Source organism: Sciurus vulgaris (genome assembly GCF_902686455.1).
Source record: "Sciurus vulgaris genome assembly, chromosome: 1".
In the NCBI taxonomy this organism is placed as follows: domain Eukaryota; kingdom Metazoa; phylum Chordata; class Mammalia; order Rodentia; family Sciuridae; genus Sciurus; species Sciurus vulgaris.
In genome coordinates, this window is record NC_136461.1 from 63,632,828 (window position 1) to 63,653,185 (window position 20,358).

General features: G+C 35.6%; 1 protein-coding gene across 1 annotated transcript in view; it reads left to right on the forward strand.

Moving 5' to 3' along the window:
* Positions 1 to 20,358, forward strand: part of MSH4 (mutS homolog 4) — a 95,478-nt gene that overhangs the window by 40,245 nt on the left and 34,875 nt on the right. Inside the window, exons 8-9 of the mRNA XM_079128899.1 lie at positions 17,728 to 17,802; positions 19,313 to 19,377. Coding sequence (XP_078985025.1) covers positions 17,728 to 17,802; positions 19,313 to 19,377 — 140 coding nt within the window. The remainder of the gene's footprint in view (positions 1 to 17,727; positions 17,803 to 19,312; positions 19,378 to 20,358) is intronic.

The window sequence follows — 20,358 nt, forward strand, 5'->3', positions numbered from 1 at the left end:
GGAGGTTTTCTGTTTTGTTGGAGTATAGATTTTCAAAATAGCTTTTAATGATGTTTGTATTTCACTCATGTCTGTTGTGATATTTCCTTGTTCATTCCAAATTTTAGTAATTTGAGTTTTCTCCCTCTTTTTGTTAGTGTGGCTAAGGATTTCACAATTTTGTTTATTTTTTAAAAGAACCACCTATTTATTTTGTTATTTTTTCTGATTGTTTCTTTTGTTTCAATTTCATTGATTTCGGCTCTGATTTTAACTATTTCCTGTCTTGTACTACTTTTGGTGTTGGTCTGCTCTTCTTTTTCTAGGGCTTTGAGCTGTAGTGTTAAGTCATTTATTTGTTGATTTCTACTTCTTTTGTTGAATGCGCCTCATGAAATAAATCTTCCTCTAAGTACTGCTTTCATAGTGTCCCAGAGATTTTGATATGATGTGTCTTTGTTCTTGTTTACTTCTAAGAATTTTTTTTATTTCCCTCCTGATGTCTTCTGTTATCCATTCATCGTATAATAGTGTATTATTTAATCTCCAAGTGTTGGAGAAGTTTCTGTGTTTTATTCTGTCATTTATTTCTAATTTCAATCCATTATGATCTGATAGAGTACAAGGTAGTATCTCTATCTTCTTGTATTTGCTAACAGTAACTTTGTGGCATAAAACATGGTCTATTTTAGAGAAGGATCCATGTGCTGCTGAGAAGAAAGTGTATTCGTTCTTTGTTGGATGGTATATTCTATATAAGTCGGTTAAGTCTAAATTATTGATTGTGTTATTGAGATCTATGGTTTCTTTATTCAATTTTTGTTTGGACGATCTATCCAGTGGTGAGAGAGGTGTGTTAAAGTCCCCTAGTATTATTGTGTTGTGGTCTATTTGATTTCTGGAATTGAGAAGGATTTGTTTGACGTACATGGATGAGCCAATGTTCGGGGCATAGATATTTATGATTGTTATGTCTTGCTGATTTATGCTTCCCTTAAGCAGTATGTAATGTCCTTCTTTATCCCTTCTGACTAGTTTTGGCTCGAAGTCCACATTATCTGAAATGAGGATGAATACTCCAGCTTTTTTGCTGTGTCTGTGTGCATGGTATGTTTTTTCCCATCCTTTCATCTTTAGTCTATGGGTATCTGTTTGTATGAAATGAGTCTCTTGCAGGCAGCATATTGTTGGATTTTTCTTTTCAATCCAATCTGCCAGTCTATGTCTTTTGATTGATGAGTTCAGGCCATTGACATTCAGGGTTATTATTGTGATATGATTTGTATTCCCAGTCATTTGACTCATTTTTGTTTTTTGACATGATTTGGTTTGTCCTTTATTTGGCTATTCCTTTAGGCTAGTTCCTCCCATTGCTGATTTGCATCGTTGGTTTTCATCTCTTCCTCATGGAATATTTTACTGAGAATGTTCTGTAGTGCCGGCTTTCTTTTTGTAAATTCTTTTAGCTTTTGTTTATCATGGAAGGATCTTATTTCATCATCAAATCTGAAAGTAAGTTCTGCTGGGTATAAGATTCTTGTTTGGCATCCATTTTCTTTCAGAGCTTGGTAAATGTTGTCCCAGGCCCTTCTAGCTTTTAGAGTCTGGATTGAAAAATCTGCTGATATTCTTATTGGTTTCCCCCTGAATGTAATTTGATTCTTTTCTCTCACAGTCTTTAAAATTCTGTCTTTATTTTGTATGTTAGGTATTTTCATAATAATGTGCCTTGGTGTGTGTCTGTTGTAATTTTGTATATTTGGAGTCCTATAAGCCTGTTGTACTTGGTTTTCCATTTCATTCTTCAGATTTGGGAAATTTTCTGATATTATTTCATTGAATAGATTGTTCATTCCTTTGGTTTGTTTCTCTAAGCCTTCCTCAATCCCAATAATTCTTAAATTTGGCCTTTTCGTGATATCCCTTAATTCTTATAGATTGTGTTCATGATTTCCTACCATCTTCTCTGTTTGTTCAACTTTGTTTACAAGATTAAATATTTTTTCTTCAATGTCTGAGGTTCTGTCTTCCAGGTGTTCTATCCTATTGGTTATGCTTTCTATGGAGTTTTTAACTTGGTTTATTGTTTCCTTCATTTGAAGGATTTCTGTTTGGTTTTTTTTTTCAATATCTCTAACTCTTTATTGAAATGATCTCTTGCTTCCTGTATTTGCTCTTTTAACTGTTGATTGGTGTGATCATTTAATTCCTGCATTTGCTCTTTCATCTCCTCCTTCAATGCCTGCATTTGCTCTTTCATCTCCTCATTTGCTTCCCTGATTGTTTTAATTATGTTCATTCTGAACTCCCTTTTGGACATTTCTTCCGCTGTGCTGTCATTGGGTTTTATTGATATAGTATATTGGTTTGTTGGGACATTTTCTTCCCTTGTTTTCTCATATTGGTCAGATGTCAGTGGGACTCTGAGATATTGCAGATTACCTCTATTGGCTTATAGTGTCCCTGTAGACTTGCAGTGTATTATCTCCCAGCCTTCAGTAGCCTTAAGTCTTGGAGTAACTTGATAATGCAATGCTTCCGAAGAAAGCTGCCCATAGCCCGCTACTGGTTCTAGGGAGAGAGACCTGGAGAGGTCTCTGGTTGCCCTGCCCTGGACCCAGAGGCTGCTTTTGGGTCGGAGGTCTCCGCTGGCTTGGGGACTTGTGGCTGGCTTTGTGTAGAAAGGCTCTCACTGGGCCGTCTGCTCGGAGAAGCTAGCCTAGAAAGGCGCTTCCCGCCGGAGCGAGCCAGGATGCTTGGGGAAGTCTCTGGCTGCCCTGTCCTGGTCTTTGAAGCAACCTGCGGGCAGGCCGGAGCTCGCTGTGCGCTGGATCAGGGACTTGGAGCTGGTTCTGTGTAGAAAGGCTCTCACTGGGGGGCCTGCTCCAAGAAGCTGGAGAATCTGGCCCTGTGGGAGGAGCCCACCGCTGAAGTACTCAGGGCTGCCTGGGGGAGACTCTAGCTGCCCTGCCCTACTCTAATGAGCCGTCCGAATCCGGGCCTGCCGCCCAGGCCGAGCTTCACTGGGTGGGGGAGACTCACCCGTGGTTCTATTTTAGTCCAAGTCTCTCAATGCCTCCCCTTCTTGAATCCTGGGTTCTGGAGCGACTGGAGATGCAGTCACCTTCTAGTGCGCCATCTTGGATCTCCCTGTGGAAAAAGCCTGTGGCCGGAGCGGGGCAGGGCTGCCTGGAGAGGTCTCTGGCTGTCCTGCCCTGGTCCCAGGGGCTGCTTGCGGGTCAGAGGTCTCTGTTGGCTTGGGGACTTGTGGCTGGCTCTGTGTAGAAAGGCTCTCAGTGGGTGGTCTGCTCAGAGAAGCTAGCCTACAAAGGCGCTCTCCGCTGGAGGTAGCTTATTCTTGATAAGTGATCATCATGTGAAATTTGATAATCTTCACAAATCTTGATCAACCTTTAAGAATAAAACTATTTCTCTGGGTAATTTTCAATTTTAAATAGTCCTTATAGATAAAGGAAATAGGACATGTTTTTAGTCTTCCTTTCAAGGTGAACTAAAGAATATTTACTTTAAGGAAATAAAATCTTTTACATCAATAAAATTTGATCTAAAATTTGATTACTTTTAATAATTCATTGAAGCCTAATTTGTATTTGGGAAGTCATCCCAAATATGAAACACCCTTCGAAGTCTATTTATAATAAAAGCTCAATAGGTGGAAAAGCTTCAGCTGTTGGACAGGCACAGAACTGGAAGTTTCTTTAAGTAATTAAAATACCTTAAATTTAGTATAAACAAATGGGAGATAACCTGACACTACTGATGGGTGGACCGTAATTAAGTGAATTTGTAAAATAAGTTTGAAAGTATTCCCCCAACTCTTCAATTTTTCTGGTAGTGTTTATGTAGAACTGATATTACTATTTACATATATTTGGTAGAATTCACAAATGAAGTCATTAGAACCTGTACTTTTTTTTGGGTAGGAAGTTCTTTAATTAAAAAGTCAACTTTTTACATAAATATGAGTCTATCCAGGTTATCTGTTTCTTCTTGAATGAACTTTGGTAAGTTATATCTTTCAAAGAATTTTTTATTCTACTCAATTCTTCATACCTACTGGCATAAAATTGCTTGTAGTATCCTCCTCATTATCCTTATCATGTCTGTAAAATTTTCAATGATGTACTCTCTCATTTCTGATAATGATAACTTAAATATGCTCTTCTTATCAGAGTTTGTCAATTTTGTTGCTAGTCTCAAGGAATCAGCTTTTGATTTCATTGATTTCTCCTATTCTTTGTTTCACTATTTTTTTTTGTTTTGTTTTGTTTTTTTTTTGGTTTGCTTTATCCATTTTATTCCTTTCCTTCTGCTTACTCTGCACTTAGGTTTAACTTTTTCCAAAGGTTTTAAATGTAAAAGCTGAAGTCATTGATTTGAGGACTTTCTTTTCTTATATAAACAATTAGTATTATAAATTTTCTTATGAATATTGTTTTAGCCAATCCAAAACTTTGTTTTCTTTTTAATTCAAAAATGTTCAAAATACTTTCTAAATTCCAAGTGTTATTTTTTCTTTGATGTACAGGTTATTTAGAAGTGTATTGTTTTGTTTCCAATGTTTGGGGACTCTCCAGATACCTTTCTGTTATTAATCTCTAATTTAAATCCCTACTGGACAGAGAACAAAGGTTGTATAATACAGATCCTTTTAACTTTATTAACACTTGTTTTTTAGGGACCAGAATAGGTCTATCTTGTTTAGTGTTCCATGTAAAGTTGACAAGAATGTGTATTTTGCTGATATTGGCAGAAGTGTTCTGTAAATGTCAGTTCGTTCAAGTTGATAGTGTTCTTCAAGTCTCTTATTTTCATACTAGTTTGTCTATTTGTTCTGTCAATTATTGAGAAAGGGGCATTGTAATCTCCAACTGTAACTGTGGATTTTTCTATTTTTCCCTTGCTGTTTTATCAGTTTTTATCTAACATTTTGAAGCTCTGTTATTAGGTACATAAGTCTTTAAGATTGTTATGTTCTCTTGATTAATTTTAACCTTTATCATGAAATGACCCTCATTATCCCTACTAAAATCTTTGGCTTTGAAATCCAAAGGATTTCTAAGATTTATATTTCTTTTATTAATATAGCCAGCTTGCTTTTAATTAGTATTACCATGGAACATCATTACACTCCTTTTGCTTTTAACTTATTTATATCTTTGTAGTTAAAGTGAGTTTCTTGTAGGCAATATATATTTTGGGTCTTATTTTTTGTATCCAATCAGAATATATGGAGGTATCTTTCTTTTACATTCAGTGAGATTATTCATATGTTTTCATTTAAATCTGCCATCTTTTTTTTTTTTGTACTTTTCTCATCTATTTCCTCCCTTTTTTCTTTTATTTTTTCCCCTACTTTCTTTTGGATTGAGTTTTAAAATTGAAAATTTTAAATAAAATTTTAAAATTTGTTATTTTCCTCCATTTGTGTTTGTTGATTCCTTATTATTTGGATTCTAGTAATGTATCTATAGCAGAAATATCACAGAAGTGATGCCATGTTCTCACTGCATTTTGCCAGATGGTGCACAATTTTGATTTGTCTCACAGTGAAGGTGTCGACTTTGTTCACTTGATTGAGTTGGTAGCTCTCAGACTTTTCCACTCTAAAATTACTGTTTCCCCAGTATAATTAATGGGAATTTTGTGGAGTGGTACTTTGAAACCTTTTAAATATACTTACTATTTCTCATCAATTTTCAATTTACTTATCAATTTGTATATTTATTTGATTGATATGGACTCATGGTTTTATACTTTATTCAATTTGTTGGAATCTATATTGACTCTTGTTTTAGTTTGAATCTAGGATTATTCCCACTTTAGAAATGCAGCAATGTTCAGAGATGAATAGATTGGATTAAGAGAACTGTAAACTTATTAGTTGGTTAATCAATTTGATGGATTAATAATTTGAATGGACTTCCATGTGGTAACTATAGGCAAATGGGGTGTAGCTATAGGAGGTAGGTTACTGGGGGCATGCTCTAGGGGGGCTATATCTGTCCTTAGACTTTCTCCTCCCCCCGTCTCTCTCTCTCTCTCTCTCTATCTCCCCTTCTTCTTCTCTCTCTCTCTCTTCCTCCTTCCCTCTCACTCTCCATCCTAGCTTTGAGTGGCTTTCCTCTACTGTGCCCTTCTGCTGTTATCTTATGTCTCACTTCAAATTCAAAGCAATGGAGTTGGAGTCAGTCAATTATGAACTGAGACCTCTGAAACCATGAGCCCAAAATAAACTTTTCCAACTCTAAGTTGTTCTTCCCAGATATTTTGATCAAAACAATGAACAACTAGTTGACTGACAACTCACAAAATGTTTCATATATGAATAGTGATGTCCCTTTTAATTGAATTTTATGTCATTTGGAAATGTACTCATTATTCTTTATCATTTTCTGGTGCAATATAATGAAAGGGGCTTTCCTTGTACTTTCCCTGCCTCAGCCTTTGAATCAGATATTTCTCCCAGGAGTTTTTATTCATTTTAGTAGGGAATTATATTTGCAAGTTAAGATTTGGAGAGGAGAGATGGCCAGTCAGCACTCACCCACTTTTCTGTAAGTTGGAATCAGAACAACTAGAGAGCAGCTGCTCATTGAGATGGTAATTATGGAAAGATGCTGAAGTTCAACAGTGGACAGAGACTTGGACAAGCCCAGGGACTGACTCTAGAGAGGGGAACAGAATGAGAAAATGTAACCCGGTGTGCAGCAGTGCAGTGAATATAGCAATGTCACTGAGGACAAGGGTAGCTGGGGTAGAGGGTTAGGGTAACAGCAGGGGGACCTAGTGAACACATGTAGAATAGAAATTGGCACAGTGCCGAGAACCAGTTTGAACACCACTGATTTGGTTGGTATCTGCATAGGTGGCTGGTGCTGGAGAGGTTCTCTGCACTTCCCAGTGTGTACTTATGTTGCTGTAATAGAAGCTATTTTGAGAAGGTTGCATCTGAACTTGCTGATTTTGGGAAACAAAAGTCCCTGCATTTTCCTGCACCTAGAGAACCCACAGAAAACATTACTACACTGTTTCAGCAGGCATCTCTCTTGAAGTTTGACTTGGCTCTGGGATCAGTGCTTCCCCTTTAAGACAGACAACTTGGGCAACCAGCTAAAGAAGTTCTGGGGACTAAAGAGGTGAGCACAGGAACTAGATCTTGGAAGGCCAAAGTCATGGGCAGTGGATTATGCAGCGTCTGCTGCAGGCAACCCCAATCCTCAGGCCCTTACAAAGTGCAGATAGTTGCCCTACCTCTGAGTGGGCTTCACAGAGGGCACTGGTGACCCAGATGTACTCAAATACAGTGTCTGCCCAGTCCTAGAACAGCACTAAACTAAGTCTAATCTCCAGAGTAGTTTTCTGCCAGGGTAATGTCCTATGCTGCCTTAGCTCACACTGGTAAACAGGGCAACTGCTAAATATTCCAACTGGTTCCAACCTGGTCCACTCCTACTAGTCATCTGGCAAGCAACACAAAACTAAGAAGGAGAGGGTGAAAACTCCCAGTCTTTGCTCTTTCCACAAGAGGTATATAGCCAAAGAAGACAAGGGAATAAATGCTGATTTTCATTCACTCTTGCCCAGACAATATATCACCTCAGTGGAGATGATTCTTTCATCTAGCATTAAGACTTTAAAAAATATTTACTATTTTGTCCAAATATGTATGTATGTATGTACACACACACACACCCACACGCTTCAATTCTTTTAAATTTTTTTTACTCTTTTTTAAGATTCAAATTTTTCTTTTTTATTGTCACTTTCTAAATTTACCATTTTTTCTTTTTCTTTTTAAATTTTTATTTTGCTTTCCTTTTCCATTTTTTATAATCTCAATTTTATTTCCATAATTTTTAAATTATTTTGTTTATTCTTTATGATTTTTGTAGCTGCCATTCCTATTGTTATGGGTGAATTTTGACAGTGCATACTGTGTTGGAGCCTGAGGAACCCCCTTCCTCTTTGGATCTTGCAAAGGGGACCCTCAGGCTCCAACACAGTATGCGCTGTCAAAATTCACCAATCATAGCCAGAGAAACCACAGGTAAACTACACTACTAAGTCCATTTTGAGTTAAATTCAAAACTATGCAACAACCAGTGGGTACATCATCATGAAAAGGCTCTTTTCCAAAGAAGAACTTTTATTAAAAGTGGAAGAGCTATTCATTCAGTGGATGTACAAATCTCAACAGAAATACAAGAGACATGGAAAAACAAGGCAACTTGATTCCTCCCAAAGTTCATAACTATTAAGTAACTGATTCTAATAACTGATTTAATAGCTGATATTGAAGAGGATGAAATGCTGGGCAAAGAATTTATAAGAACGATAATAAAAATATGAATTCAAAGAGGATTCAAATAAACAATTAAGGAAGATAATGAAGAATATGAAAGAACAATTCAATAAAGGAAGATTCTAAAAAAGAGGTGAACAGAAATATTGCTGGGCAAAAAAAAGAATTTATAAGAACGATAATAAAAATATGAATTCAAAGAGGATTCAAATAAACAATTAAGGAAGATAATGAAGAATATGAAAGAACAATTCAATAAAGGAAGATTCTAAAAAAGAGGTGAACAGAAATATTGCTGGGCAAAAAAAAAATTTATAAGAACGATAATAAAAATATGAATTCAAAGAGGATTCAAATAAACAATTAAGGAAGATAATGAAGAATATGAAAGAACAATTCAATAAAGGAAGATTCTAAAAAAGAGGTGAACAGAAATATTGAAAGTGGAAATCTCAGTAAGTCACACAAAAAACACAGTTGAAAACTTTTCCAATAGATAAGATTCAGTGGAATAAAAAATATCAGAGCTTGGTCTGTCTAATGCTCTGGCTAGAGTTTCAAGGACAGTGTTGAATAGAAGTGGTGAAAGAGGGCATCCCTGCCTTGTTCCAGTTTTTAAGGGGAATGCTTTCAGTTTTTCACCATTTAGAATGATATTGGCCATGGGTTCAGCATAGATGGCTTTTACAATGTTAAGGAATGTTCCCACTATCCCTGTTTTTTTCTAGTGTTTTGAGCATGAAGGGATGCTGTATTTTATCAAATGCTTTTTCTGCATCTATTGAAATAATCATGTGATTCTTGACTTGAAGTCTGTTGATATGGTGAATGACATTTTTTGATTTCTGTATGTTGAACCAACCTTGCAACCCTGGGATAAAACCCACTTGATCATGGTGCACTATCTTTTTAATATATTTTGTATGCAATTTGCTAAGATTTTGTTGAGAATTTTTAAATCAATGTTCATTAAGGATATTGGTCTGAAATTTTCTTTCCTCGATGTGCCTCTGTCTGGTTTAGGTATCAGCATGATATTGGTTTCATAGAATGAGTTTGGAAGGGTTCCCTCCTCTTCTATTTCATGGAATACTGAGGAGTATTGGAATGAGCTCTTCTTTAAAGTTTTTGTAGAACTCGGCTGAGAACCCATCTGGTCCCGAACTTTTCTTTGTTGGTAGGCTTTTGATGACTTCTTCTATTTCATTACTTGAAATTGATCTATTTAAATTGTGTATGTCCTCCTATTTCAGTTTAGGTAATTCATATGTCCCTAAAAACCTGTTGATGTCTTTGAGATTTTCTATTTTGTTGGAGTATAGATTTTCAAAATAGCTTCTAATTATGTTTTGTATTTCACTTGTGTCTGTTGTGATATTTCCTTTTTCATTCCGAATTTTGGTAATTTGAGAATCTCCTTCTCTTTGTTAGTGTGGCTCAGGGTTTATCAATTTTTTTTTATTTTTTCAAAGAACCAACTATTTATTTTGTCAATTTTTTCGATTGTTCCTTTTGTTTCAATTTCATTGATTTCGGCTCTGATTTTAACTATTTCCTGTCTTGTACTACTTTTGGTGTTGGTCTGTTCTTCTTTTTCTAGGACTTTGAGCTGTAGTGTTAGGTCCTTTATTTGTTGATTTTTTTCTTTTATTGAATGCGCTCCATGAAATAAATTTTTCTCTAAGTACTGCTTTCATAGTGTCCCAGAGATTTTGATATGATGTATCTTTGTTCTCATTTGCCTCTAAGAATTTTTTTATTTCCCTCCTGATGTCTTCTGTTATCCATTAATCATTCAATAGCATATTATTTAATCTCCAGGTGTTGGAGTAGTTTCTGTTTTTTATTCCGTCATTTATTTCTAGTTTCAATCCATTATGATCTGATAGAACACAAGGTAGTATCTCTGTCTTCTTGTATTTGCTAACAGTAGCTTTGTGGCGTAATATATGGTCTATTTTAGAGAAGGATCCATGAGCTGCTGAGAAGAAAGTGTATTTGCTCTTTGTTGGATGGTATATTCTATATATGTTTGTTAAGTCTAAATTATTGATTGTGTTATTGAGATCTATGCTTTCTTCGTTCAATTTTTGTTTGGAAGATCTTTCCAGTGGTGAGAAAGGTGTGTTAAAGTCCCCTAGTATTATTGTGTTGTGGTCTATTTGATTTCTGGAATTGAGAAGGATTTGTTTGACGTACATGGATAAGCCACTGTTTGGGGCATAGATATTTATGAATGTTATGTCTTGCTGATTTATGCTTCCCTTAAGCAGTATGTAATGTCCTTCTTTATCCCTTCTGACTAGTTTTGACTTGAAGTCCACATTATCTGATATGAGGATGGATACTCTGGCTTTTTTTGCTGAGTCCATGTGCACGGTATGTTTTTTCCCATCCTTTCACCTTTAGTCTGTGGATGTCTCTTTCTATGAGATGAGTCTCTTGCAGGCAGCATATTGTTGGATTTTTCTTTTCAATCCAATCTGCCAGTCTGTCTTTTGATTGATGAGTTCAGGCCATTAACATTCAGGGTTATTATTGAGATATGATTTGTATTCCAGTCATTTGGCTCATTTTTGTTTTTTGACATGATTTGGTTTCTCCTTTATTTGGCTATTCCTTTAGGCTAGTTCCTCCCTTTGCTGATTTGCATCATTCATTGTTTTTCATCTCTTCCTCATGGAATATTTTACTGAGAATGTTCTGTAGTGCCGGCTTTCTTTTTGTAAATTCTTTTAGCTTTTGTTTATCATGGAAGGATTTTATTTTGTCGTCAAATCTGAAAGTAAGTTTTGCTGGATATAAGATTCTTGGTTGTCATCCGTTTTCTTTCAGGGTTTGAAAAATGTTGTTCCAGGCCCTTCTAGCTTTTAGGGTCTAGATTGACAAATCTGCTGATAACGGTATTGGTTTCCCTCTGAATGTAATTTGATTTTTTTCTCTCACAGCCTTGAAAATTCTGTCTTTATTTTGTATGTTAGGTATTTTTCATAATAATGTGCCTTTGTGTGGGTCTGTTGTAATTTTGTATGTTTGGAGTCCTATATGCATCTTGTACTTGATTTTCCATTTCATTCTTCAGATTTGGGAAATTTTCTGATATTATTTTATTGAATAGATTGTTCATTCCTTTGGTTTGTTTCTCTAAGCCTTTCTCATTCCCAATAATTCTTAAATTTGGCCTTTTCATGATATCCCATAATTCTTGTAGATTCTGTTCATGATTTCCTACCATCCTCTCTGTTTGTTCAACTTTGTTTTCAAGATTAACTATTTTGTCATCAATGTCTGAGGTTCTGTCTTCCAGGTTCTATCCTATTGGTTATGCTTTCTATGGAGTTTTTAATTTGGTTTATTGTTTCCTTCATTTCAAGGATTTCAAAGCCTGCATTTGCTCTTTCATCACATCGTTTGCTTCTCTGATCATTTTAATTATGTACATTCTGAACTCCCTTTCTGACATTTCTTCTGCCATGCTGTCATTGGATTTTATTGCTATACCATCTAGGTTTGTTTGGGACATTTTCTTCCCTTGTTTCTCATATTCTCAGGTATCTACCTGTCTAGTAGTGAAAGACTGAGATATTGCAGATTTCCTCTATTGACTTATAGTATCCCTGTAGATTTCCAATAACTCATCTCGTTGCCTTCAGTAGCCTGAAGTCCTGGAGAAACTTGATAATGGAGTGCTTCACAAGGAAGTGCCCCTCTAGGGGTGGTGGCCTTCCGTTGGGGTATATTCCTGCTAGTGGGCAGAGGCACCTCCACCTGTTGACTGATGGTCAGCCAATGGGGGACTAGACTGCAGGCTGGGGCATGGCTGGTCTGGGCCTGTGTCTCTGGTTCTACCGCCCTGGTGGGGAAACCTTACATGGCGGGGAAGACTCACCTGGTGGAGAAGTCTCGCTGGGCAGCTCTCCTCAGAGAAGTTCCCTTCAGTCCAGTACTATTGCCTGGGCTGGGCAGCCCTCGTCTGTGACGTTCCCATGGGTCTGGACCTACCTACTGGGCCAGGGACCCTCACCCTGCGCCAAAGTCTCTCCCTGGGTGGCCCTCCTCCAAGAAGCTGCCTGCAGTCTGGTCCTTCCGCCTGAGATTGGGACCTTGCTCTGTTCCGAAGCCTCTTGCTTGGCTGTCTTCCTCTACAATGCTCCTGATTGTAGGGGTTCATGGCTCCAGAGGGGGAGTCTCACTGCGCAACTCTACTCCACGGATTTCCCTGTGTTCTGGGACTACTGATCCATCCAGATAGCCTTGCCCAGTGGGAGAGACTCACCCGCTGCTCTGAGTTGTTCCCGAGTCTCTCAATACCTCCTCTTCTTGAATCCTGAGTCCTGTCAAAGGGCCTCCAGTCTCTTGTAGGTGTCTGAGGAAGGGAGCTGCCCTTCCAATGATGATGGCCATGCCCTCAGGAATAATACAAAATGCCTGTACCAGCCTCCAAAGAAACTGAGGAGCCCCAGCAAGGGTGTGTTGAGTCAGCACAGAGACAAGTGCAGTGTCCCTCAGCAGTAGGGGAACAGGCAGACAGGCTCAGCTTTGGCGTCCAACCTCGGTGTGGGGGTTGGGTGGGCTCCCCAAGCATTAGCTTTTTTAATACAACAATAATGCATATCATCAAACCGTTCCACAGAATAGAAAGGGAAGGAGGGAACTCTTTTCAACTAATTCTATGAAGCCAGCATGACCCTACTACCCAGATAAGGATACACACACATACACACACACACAAGAAAAAGTAAAGAAAGTTATAAACTAATATCGTTGATGAAACACAAATGCAAAAATCCTCAATAATGTACTTGCAAATCAAATTCAGCAACACGTTAAATAAATTGTGCACCCTGTTCAAGTTGGTTTCATTGCTGGGATGCAAGAATGGATTAACATGCAAATCGATAAATGTAGTACAGCACATACAGCACATAAATCAAGAATAAAAAGTTATATGATCATCTAAATAGATTCAGAAAAATGATGACAAAAGTCAACATTCCTTCAAAATAATATTCCTGAAGTAATTAGGGCTAGAAGGATCATATGTCAACATAATAAAGACTATGATGAAACCACAGCAAACATACTGAGTGAGGAAAAACTAAAAACATTTCCTTTCGAATCAGGAATGAAACAAGGGTGTCTGCTGTCACCACTCTCATTCAATACAGTATTTGAAATTTTAGCCAGAATAATCAGGCAAGAGAACAAAGTAAAAGGGATACAAATAGGAAAGGAGGAAAGTTGTCTCTATTTACAGATGATATGATTCTAAGACCCTATAGGCTCTATGAAAAGACTCCTATGGCTGATAAATTGAGCAAAGTAACAAGATACAAAATCAACACAAGCATTAGCTTTTTAATACTTCTTAATAATAATGCATTTGCTGAGAAAAAAAATCAGGAAAACATTCCCATTCACAGTACCCTTAAAAAAGAATAAAAGAAAATCTAGGAATAATCCTAACCAAGGAGGTGAAAAACATTTATAATGAAAATTATAAAACCCTGCAGGAAGAAATTGAAGAATGCACTAGGAGATGGAAACACCTTCCATGTTCACGGATTGGGAGAATTAATATTGTTAAAATGGCCATACTACCAAAAATAATCTGTGTATTCAATATAATACCCATCAAAATACCAATGACTTTGTTCACAGAATTAGAATAAAACAACCATAGAAATGAAAAGATGTACCCCATTTTGTACAATGAATCAAAATTTAGTCTGTAAAAATAAAAATATAATTACAAAATTAGAATAAAACAGTAATGAAACTCATATGGAAGCACAGAGACCCTGAATAGCTATTGTGTTCTTAAGCAAAAAGTGCAACATAATATCACAATGCCTCATTTCAAAATATTCTACAGAGTCCTACTTATAAAAACAGCATAGTAATGGCATAAAAACAGACACATAGACCAATAGAACAAAACAGAGGACCCACAATCAAACCAACATATCTCTAGCCATCTGATTCTTGACTAAGCTGCCAAAACATGTGCTGGAGAAAAGACAGATTCTTCAACAAGTGGTCCTGGGAAAACTGGATAACCGTGTGGAGAAGACTAAAACTAGATTGCTATCACCTGCCCTGTAAAAAAATCAACTGAAAATATATTAAAGATCTTAATGTAAGACCTGAAACTTTGAAACTACTATAAGAAAACACTTCAAGATATTGGAACAGGCAACAATTTCTTGACTAGGACTCTAATAACTAAGGAAATAAAGGCAAGAATTGATAAATACTATTGCATCAAATTAAAAGTCTCTGCACAGCAGGGGAAACATGCAACATTGTGAGAAAACAAACTACTCATTGGAAGAAAATATTTGCCAGCTATTCAATCTGAAGGTTGTTTGCCATCTGAAGGATGGCATAACTCAAAAAAAGTCAAGGATAATTCAAGCAATAAATGGACAAATAATCTGAACAGACATTTCTCAAATAAGTACAAATGGCCAATAAATATGTGAAAAAATGTTCAACCCCTTTAGTCATCAGGCAATTGCAAATCAAAATTTCACTGCCATCTATCTCACCCAGTCATAACCGCTATTGTTCAAAAAATAAATAATACATGTAGGTAAAATTGTGGAAAAATGGAAGCTTTATACATTGTTAAGCCATCATATAAAAGAAATACCTACATACACACATTTATTGTGACACTATTCCAAATAACCAAGACACAAAATCAACCTAAGTGTCCATTGCCCAATGAATGGATAGGAAGGTGAGGTGTATGTACATCATGGATTTTTATTCAGCAATAAAGAAAAACAAAATCATGTCATTTGCAGGAAAATGAATAGAACTGAATTTTGTCATATATGTTATGCAAAATTAGTCAGACTCAGAAAAATAATTGTCACCTTTTCTCTTATGTATGGAAACTGGAGAAGGAAAAAAAAAAGGATGACCTGAAAATAGAAGACAGACTATTAAGGAAAAGGAAAGGGACTGGGGGAGAGGAAGTTGAGAGGGGAGAATAATAGGGAGGGTGGATAAGATCAAAGTATGGAAATATTACAGTGAAACACTAATTTGTACAATTAGTATGATGGAATAATTATAATAATAGAAATAAGTGAATTAATTTTTCAAAAAAGATTTGATTATTTGTTGCTATTGGAGTATCACAAATCCCCAACCCTCTCATGGCTAGGATATAAATATATATTTATATAAATAAATGTAAAAGTATATACATTTACCTCTATATTTATTTCTAAATTCATCTATACAATAGAAAATCAGGAGTTCACACCAGTACCTCCAATTTCAGTCTGCCATCCCTGGGTTTATACTAGTTCTCTTCCTTTGCATTATTGTAACTTCCTTTACTGCAAATGAGAATCCTGATGAGAAATTCCTTATCCTTAATATATTAACATATTTGGTCCATTTCTCCTGTTGTTTTCTCACTGCTGTCACTCCTTCCCCATGCAGGGACCATCCTCATTCTGCCTGTGTTCCAGTACCCACTAATAAACTCTCCTATGCAGTAATCCTCTTGCTTCTCTCAGGTTCTGCATCAAGCCTCCCTCCTTTGCAGAAGCAAAACCTATGTCAAACTATTCTTCTCCCTTTGCATAAATACTCTCCTGACCTTGTTCAAGCTCATATACTCTGTGCTGGCAGACCTCCAGTTTGGATGTCCTTATCATTATCCTGTACTGTAGCATCTCTCCATTTTCCCCTACTCTGGTTTTAATTCTCCCACACCAGGAATGCTCTCTTCTTCCAGTTTTAATTCTAATAATTAATATTAAATCATAGTATTTATATTAAAATAAAGGGATTTATGATTATACAGAGAAGGTTCTTCACTTTAGTTTTGAAAGTCAGTGCTAACCCAGATTATTAACCTTTTTTCACTTTTGCAGTGTTTTTGGAGTAAGTAAATGTCTTAGGACTTTTAAGATTTAAAAATGAATATCAATTATGAATGTAAACACACACAGTACTGTGATTAGCCTTTATGGCCTTTTGACAAATGCCACTACTTTGAATGATAGTTTTAAGTAAGAAATGTGTTATAGAACAATTTTACTTATGAATTGCATGTTTTATCCAGAATCATTAGGTTGCAAATAGTGCAGAACAAGTTAGAGTGCCACCATTGCATCGATGCTACCAGAACACACAAGATTTTTAGGTCAGAGAGGAAAGGACTTTAGTATCAATGCTGTAGCAGTAACCTGAATATCCGCATTTTCTTGCACTGGCTCCCCAAGCTCCATTTCTCACAAGGTGATATGAATGGAGCCTGGCAATACCTGCTCATTCAGTGTGTTGCAAGAATCACTGAGCTTAGGGAACTAGAATCTTTTATAATGGACAGGAAATGTGCCTCCCTGCTGTTCTGAAGAGGGATACTATCTTTATCTTCCAAGACTGTAGGTAAACCTCTTCTTTGCTCTAGAAGCAGACACTATATCTTTCACAGTTGTTCATCCTTGGAAATATTGTCCAAAACAAAGGCACTTGGTGCCACTCACAAGGTATGTGAAAATGCAAAAGGCCAGTGGAGAATTGTGTCCTTATTCTTCGTGGAGACTCTCCCTATGGAGTTTTTCAGCAAACTGCAAAGAGAATCTGTGTAAATTTTATATTGCCATGTAACAAAGAACTGCAGCCATAGCCCCTTAACACGTACTTATTATTTAACACTTTCTGTGGGTCAAGATTCTCTGCACATCTTTGCCTAGCCCTCTGCTTAGTGTCTCGCAAGTTGCAATCCCAGTGTGTCTATTTTTAAAAATTTTTACTTTATATTTTTACCAACAAGAGTCAGTTGGAGCCCTACAATTTTTTCTGGTTCTGTGAAGACTATCTTCCCTGCCAATCTTTGCTTTCAGTGTTTATGTGAACTAATGTTTGAATTGCTATTTGCTTTTGAAGCATTGGGGATAATTTGTTGACCCTATTCTCGTTCGTGTAAGTCAATAAGTGAAATACTTACAACTGTTTCTCAGTTTGGACTACATAGCTCTGTCCCCAAGTAGCTCAATTTTCCTGTCTTTATTTCCACTCCTATTCATTCAAATTTTACCTATCCACAGATATTCTTGGTGTTTTTAGAAGTTAATCTTAGTCTCTTGATTGCCACTCAGGATTGAACTACATCTACTTTTGTTAGTACAAATTAAATTGAACCCAAGATGTTGAAATAGAAATGAAAATTGGGTACAAGGAAGTGAACTCCTCCCATTGTCAATTTTCAAAACACTAGTCTGCTTGCCTTATTATGGTAGGTCAGTAATTTCTAATTATTCTGTAGACTGACATCCTGACTAGGCTGCTATATAAATATATATGAAAAATTACGAGAGTAGAATATTCAAGAGGAAAACCCATTCTTGCATTAAATATTTATTGATTCCACATTTAGATTTTTATCTTAACAGGTTAATGCAGCTGAATCAAAAATAACAAATTTAATATATCTAAAACATACCTTGGAACTTGTGGATCCTTTAAAGGTAATTTATATGTGTGTATATTGTATAACACATTAGACATCATTTTTTTCAACTTTGTGTTTAGAAAAAAATTTAAACTTAGAGAAAATTACATGGTGTAATGAATTTGCATATCTTTCCTTTATAATACAGCATGCACACACACCCCCCCCCACACACACATTCTTACTTTCACTGAACCATTCTAAAGTAAGTTGAAGTACCTAAATGTTAGCATGTATGTCTCCTACACACAAGATATTCTCTTATATAATGACAATATAATTTTCATATTCAGAATATTTAATTGATATAATACTGTTATATAGTATATACCCCATATTCACATTTTATCAGTTTTTAAACCATATTCTTTATAGAAGTTTTGTTTTTATTGATACAAGATCCAATCCACCACCATACATCATATTTAATGTTTTAAACTCATTTAAATCGGAAAAAAGTTTCTTAGCCTTTCCATTCATGGTATCATCATTTTGGAGAAATGAGAGACCAATGAGACAGAAAACTTTCTTAAACATCTAGTAGCAATACAAATTGTACCTGATTTATAGGAAACATTTATAATGTATATCTTTTGATTGATGCCTACAAATCTGTCTGAAAACAATATTAACAAATGTTGACCAAGATTTATGTCCAGTGATGGTCAGCATTATTTGTATTAGTATGAAATTATAAGGGGATAGAACTGAAAATTTGCTTCACACAAGGTGTAATATGAATTAATAAAATTTTTGCTGTGAAAAAAGTTTTAATACTTATTATGTAGTATTAAGTGGGGGGAAGGAATATACATTAGTAAAAAATTTTTGACTTTTGATAGACAGGAAATATATATGTAATATTTAGAGTATCTGTGAAAGAGAATTATGAGTGATTTAAGTTTTTCTTTATGTTTCTACAAACTAATTTTTTATCAGAATGTATATATTATTTTTCTATTCTGAAGCAAAAGAAAAATGATTTTGCCATTGCCTCAAATCAAACTAAAACAGGTAAAGATCAGGTTAAGGAGATATTCTCCTCATTTCTGTTTATTCAATGTGACCACTCATAATTTTCATTAAATAAAATAAAATTCCTACTTTTATCATATAATAATGAAGACATTGCTTTATTTACAAATATACTAAGCACTTTTCTAGTTTAATGTATTTATTATACAAATTCTTTAATTGTATGTAAAGTACTTTAAATGTGCAACAGAACTATATAACTACCTACCTCTGTAGGTTGTTAAATCTTGCCAATTAGGAGATAAGAAAAATAGAAGTTATAAGGGTGAAGCAGTAGATTACACTCATTAACAATGTGCTTTTTTTTATCTGGAAATTTGAAGAAATAATCTGTTCTCACCTACATACATAAAATACTTTTCTGGGCATAAAAGTGAGAAAGCAAGAAAACCCTTGGTGAGCTATAAAGTATTAAACAAATATAAAATGCTGTATTTGAATAATGTCATAATTTGTTATCCTTAACTCTTCTTTATTTTATTCTTTACTAGATTGCTCTGAAGAACTGTAACACACCTTTATTAAGAGCTTACTATGGTACCTTGGAAGACAAGAGGTTTCTGTTACTCAACTGTTAATAAAATAAAATATAAGATTATTCTTTTCGTCCTGATCACAACCTATTTTAAAGATTCCAGTTGTATTCTATGGAATAGTTACTTGAGTTTTGGTTAAGAGAATCTTTAAACTATTCATTAAAATTCGAGCTATACTCTTATGTGTATAATAAATAGGATAACAACACATTATGTATGCCCACTGGCAGGTAGAATTACACAAGAGTTTGAAATCCATGGGTGATTTTTTTTTTTTTTTTGGGTGGGGCAGGTACTGAGGATTGAACTCAGGGGCACTCAACCACTAAGCCACATTCCCAGCCCTATTTTGTATTTTATTTAGAGATAGGGTCTCACTGAGTTGCTTAGCACCTTGCTTTTGCTGAGTCTGGTTTTGAACTCACAATTCTCCTGCCCCAGCCTTGCAAGCTGCTGGGATTACAGGTGTGCACCACCTTACCCAGGCCATGGGTGATTTTAATACTTCCTTTTTTAGTCATTCTTCATGGAAAGACTTAAAAATATAGAAATATATTCTTCTCCTTTATTAAATAAAAAAGGCCTAATAAAAATAAAAATAGATATTAATATGGAATAAGATCTAAATACAATTTGATTTTAATTTTGTTAAATTATTAGCAATAGCATCTTGGTTTGTCACCAAAAACATACTTAAAAAATACTTTATTGATTCAAGATTTATACCCAATGTGATGCCACAAACTGAAGTTAATAATAAAACCAGCTTAATTGCAATAAAATACAGAGAAGAATAAAAGAAAATTGGTGTTACCAGGCTTCTGGTTTGCATAACCTTTGCACTAGATCACGGATAGTTGTGAGGCTCTGTTACGTTGCCTCATAAATATATGTTTAGTCTTCCTTGTTCTTAGGAGGGCAGGGAACTCATGTTAACTTTCTTCGAATCCTTGCACCTAATATAGCTCTTGCTACATAGTATAAGTAAGTATTTATTGAGT